Source organism: Venturia canescens, chromosome 9 (assembly GCF_019457755.1).
Source record: "Venturia canescens isolate UGA chromosome 9, ASM1945775v1, whole genome shotgun sequence".
NCBI classification, from domain to species: domain Eukaryota; kingdom Metazoa; phylum Arthropoda; class Insecta; order Hymenoptera; family Ichneumonidae; genus Venturia; species Venturia canescens.
In genome coordinates this window covers 13,816,316-13,821,348 of record NC_057429.1, presented here as the reverse complement: position 1 = coordinate 13,821,348, position 5,033 = coordinate 13,816,316, and the positions used below count along the sequence as shown (strand labels likewise).

The 5,033-nt window shown below is 38.4% G+C and overlaps 1 protein-coding gene across 1 annotated transcript; it reads right to left on the bottom strand.

Annotated features, from left to right (window-relative positions):
• Positions 1 to 281: 281 nt before the first annotated feature.
• Positions 282 to 5,033, bottom strand: LOC122416593 (uncharacterized). The gene is made up of 8 exons (XM_043429659.1): positions 4,964 to 5,033; positions 4,556 to 4,885; positions 3,769 to 4,020; positions 3,233 to 3,653; positions 2,082 to 2,137; positions 1,630 to 2,007; positions 920 to 1,171; positions 282 to 760 (listed from the first exon to the last, which is right to left on the bottom strand). The coding sequence occupies exons 1-8, from the start codon at positions 5,031 to 5,033 to the stop codon at positions 297 to 299; spliced, it is 2,223 nt and encodes a 740-aa protein (XP_043285594.1). The 3' UTR covers positions 282 to 296.

The following is a 5,033-nucleotide window of genomic DNA, read 5'->3' as shown; positions in this document are numbered from 1 at the left end:
TTTTATTATACTTAACGTTGCATGCACGAATAGGTCGGCGAGAGAGCGCGTCACACACGTGGATAATTATTTACGGATCGCGAAAGCGCACTCGCAACGATTCTTGCGAAACGTTATGCCGCCGGGAATACTCCAAAAACAAAGGAAACTCGAGTCGAGATGTGGCGAATAACAATTTTAGTAACTGTGGCTTGAAATTCGTCGCTAGTATAGCCCCGAAATACAAAGTTTTATGGCGACGTTTATGGCAAAAATCATCAACTCGAATAAAATCAACTCTCGAATCCAATTGAATTTCATTTTGTACGTCTCATCCCTGTGCATTTTCGATTTCGTTTCCGTCGCATACGAAGTGCAAAAGGCGCGGTGTCACTGGTTTGCAAATAATAAATTCCAACCGGTGGATGACGTTTCCAAACTCCTCCCATCAAAGCGACCTGGGACCCTCCGGATGGACCCTTATAGTAGTTGTCTCTGGGCCTGCATTTTATGCTCTTGAAGCCTACCGGGGAGTTAATCGATTCCGCGAAGAGCCAAAAAGCTCGACCATGGGAGCAAGATCCAGCAAAGAAGGAATCTAAGACAGTGCAACCCGGTTGACTCGCTCCACCATTGACATAAAAATCTGCGTGACCGAGAGGTTCCAGCAAACCTAACTGACCCCCATTCGTGTGAATAACTTGCACGTTTCTTGCACTGCTCCTGGATAACCGACCCGTCGCGTTCTTTTCACTAAAATATGGAAGAGCTGGATCCAAACCTAAATCGAAAAAAAATTGAAGATGAAAATGCATAAAAACTAAGCCAGAACGTCGGTACGTTGACGAAAATCGAATAAGTTTGATCGAAACGCAACTTCCGTCATCCAAAACCACTGGGAAGCGATGCTGGTGAAAAAGTTTTTTCTGCAAATATTTACCGAAAATTCTGCTGACCTTTCCCCCGGTAACTCTGCGCCCAGCGACTCCCACTACGTGGGCACCCAACGAATGCCCAACGAGCGTGGTAGCAAAGAGTTTCAGTTTAGCCTGCTTGCGTAAAAAGTCGATCATCCGAGCGATTTCGATTCCAGCTGTCACCACGTTTATCGCCGCGATATTATAAAGAGATATGGCCAGCGGACTCCAATCGACCGCAATCACGTTCACTTCTTCCGTAGACTTTAAGTATTCTGTTGGTTCATTGTCACGAAGATGGAATATTTCATTACTTATTAGTATAGAAGTGCACGGTAGACGAGGAAACGGTAAAATTTTTCGATAGAATCAAATCCTTTCGAATCAAATGATTTTTTGGCTCTGTCCACCGTTCATTGATGTGAAAAGATGTCTCGACTCGCCATTTTCAATGATCAGAAGGACCGAACTTTTTTAATTTTTAAATTTAATATTAATAAACTATAATATTAATATACACACTACTATATAACTACTAATATTAATAAAATATTAATAAACTAGTAAATTAATATTTTAATGTTAATATAAATTAATAAACTAATAATAATGATAATAAATAAGATAAACAATAATAATTAATTAATGAAATGTAAATTAAACATTTAGAAACATCTCGAGAACGAAAAATAAAGATCCTACAAAGTTATTGTTTTGTAATGTTTGAACTTACCGTCGCGAATACTAGTGACTGGTGAGAAACTGGCAGTGATGAAGAAACCATGAGTTATGAAAACTGTTCGTTTAGTACTCTGGAAAAAACTGTTTCGCACGGATTTCAGTGAGCCAATTTTGAGCTCTTGACCGTCAGTAGGATTTTTTTTGGTGTAGAGGTGAAATAAAACCTGGCTCGTGGAACGTTTGTCGTGATGTTGTCCTGTAAGTGCGAGTGCTTGAACTACACCATCAGTTTGTTGGAGTGTCATGGAAAGTTCTTCTGGCCGTGGCCCACGATCAGGGATCCAATCGTATCGATGATTATTACTGTTGTTATTTCTATCAATCACGTAGATGCTGGTTCTTGGCAAATCGAAAGTTTGGCCAAAAATTGCTATCGAAATATGATTCCCAATAAAATTTGCAAACAATTTCGTTATTTAAATTTTTATAGTCATTTTCACATACCGGAATAAATGCAGGGAATGAAACAAACGATTGACATTTTCATCGTTCGCAATTTGCTTTCTCCGTTTCACTTTTATATACAGGAACGTAACAAAAGAAGAAAAATTTGTTTGCATAATTGATGGCAAGAAAATGTGGCATTCGATGTAATCATTTGTGCATTTCTGGCTGCTGCATAAAATTATTCTGTTCGTCACGTTTTAGCATTTTTTTCACTGCTAAAATTGGAAATTATCTCTGTTTCCAGGCAAGTCACGTTAGAATGCGTGCAGAATAGTGCGAACGGTTATCGAAATGACCAAAGAATGGATCGTTATCTCGTTCAAGATTATAATGTGTACTCAATAAAACAACAGCAATTCCAGGTGTTAAATAGTAAAGTCTCAACATATCTGATACGCGCCATCGTCAAAATTTTCAGTTTTTCAACGACAAAAGATAATATTTTCTTTTGAATATAATATTTTTTTAAAAGATAATATTTTTAAAATTTTTTTATATAGAAATTGACTTTTTTGGAACACATTCTAATTTTTTTTCTTCACTTTTTTTCTAACAATTTAATTTTTTTCTTCATTAATCTGTATAGTCATTAAAAATAGTTGGAAAGAAAAAATAGAGTGAATTCAAAACAACTAAATATTGGCCATATTATTTTGAATCGTGTAAGGGAATGTGGGGCAAAGTGGGCACCCTAAGCGATTAAGCTACATGTATTGGTTTACATATGGTCTTTCGTCTACTGTTGTGTCCAAAAACTGAATCCCCATGCTTATTTTCTATGTCCTTAAAAACAAAAATCTTAATCCACGGTTCGTTAACCACAAAAGAAATAGGAAATACAGGCATTTTAAAAAATCTATTGAAACCACTGAGAACTTAGAAATGAACTTGTTGAACGAAGCGTTGGGGCGGCCGACGTAATTCGTGCAACTACAATATAATTCTCATAATTCAGTTCGTTTATTCATCCTTACAATCATAGTTCACACAATTTCATACTCGAGGCTAAAAAAATTATTTTATTGGAGGAAATAAAGAGGAAGCGAATGTTCCCAGTTTCTCGAGCAAAATCGTTGGTCTCCGGTGATTGAGTCGATCCAGTTCGATACCGGTGCGAGCCGATACATTTTTTTCAATTTTTATTTTACTTTGGTTGCAATAAAACTGCGTAAGGTGGAGTGTCATGGGTTTTGAGGTAGGAAACGCCAGTGACGTTGATCGTATTGGAGCGTCCACCCATCAAACGAGCTTTGCCTCTACACTGGCCTTTGTGAGGGTTTTCACCACTTCTACATTTTATGGCTTGGAAGCCTGTCGGAGAATTGAGTGATTCGGCGAAGTACCAGAAAGAACGACCATGAGAGCAAGCTCCATTGAAAATGCTGTCACCGAGAGCACAACCCGGTTGGCTCAACCCACCGTTGGGATAAAAGTCTGCATCGCCAAGACGTCCTCGATAACCTAACGCGTTACCACACGTATGGATCACTTGGACGTTTCTCGCATCCCGTGGTGACAGTTGACTGCTGGAATTCTTTCCTTCGAAGCCAGGGCCAGCTGGATCTAAAGCTGAATTGGAATTTTATTTTAAAAAATCAAATACTGTTGACGAAACATACATAAAACCGAGTTTTCGTATCCTCCAAAAATATCTTAAACTAAAGATAATTCAGCAATAATTTACCGAAAATTTGGTTGACCTTGCCGCCGGTTACTTCCCTTCCAGCAACTCCCATTATATGCGCACCCAGTGAATGACCAACGAGCGTAGTTAAATAAAGTTTTAATTCCGTATAGCTTTTCATAAAATTGATCATTCGTGCAATATCGCTTCCTATCGATTCCACCTTACCGCATGCACTGCTATAAAAAGATATACTGTACGCGCTCCAATCGACCGTTATCACGTTAAGCTCTTCCGTGCCGTTTAGGTATGCTGACAATCAAAAATCACAATAGAAAATTAAGTCCCACTTGGACGGAATAATCGTTCAGTTTGTTCAACATTCTGATTGTTGGGAACCGGTACAAAAATTGTGATCGAGTATACGTTTTTTGATCGTGCGTTTTCGAAAAAATCATTCTCCACACATTGGGAAAGGCGGTGTTGTACTATTGTCAATATTTTACTGAAATGCAGCTGTCTAAACAACGTTTTCGGATTCTACTTTGAAAGAATTTCATCGAAATTATTTTCAAGAAAATCGATTTACCTTCGCGGATGTCCCAACAATTTTTTCGTTGCTTTTGCGACAACTTTTTATATGGCTCTAAAAATAACTTCCAAATAACATAAATTAATAAGTGGGAAATTTATGTCTACGAGAGAACGGAAGTTGTGTCCTAACAGTTTCGAGATCGACGCAAAGGAAAGTCTCTAAAAAATCTTTCTCGTCGACGAGCGTTGACTCCCTCAATAATTCAAAACGTAAACAATCCAAAAAGGGTTGGCATCCACAAGGAAAACTTACCATCGCGAACACTCGTGACAGCTTCGGAATTGGCGGTATTTAAGAATCCATGAGTTATGAAAACTGTAGAATGGTCTCCTTCGAACCAGCTTGTCCGGAAAGATTCCAACGAATTGAACTTAAGGACTTGAGGATCTTTTGGATTATGCTTGGTGTAAAGATAAAACAAAATCCTTTCGTCAGCACGGTTTACGCTTTGATCTAATTTGAGTGCAAGTGCTTCAAGTATTTCGCCATGATGTTCAATTCCAGTGACCTGATCTTTTGGGCCTCCATCGTGGTTAGGGACCCATTCTCTTTCACCAAGTATCACACTTCTAGCAAAAAAGCCTGAGAAAAATGTATGGCGATGTTCTTCAAAACCTTAACCGATTAATTTTCCAAGTTTCTATGATAATTATCACGTACCGAAATAAACGTTGAAAATGTAATAACCGATTGGCACACGAAGGTTCATTTCGGCGGTTGTTGATTCCAT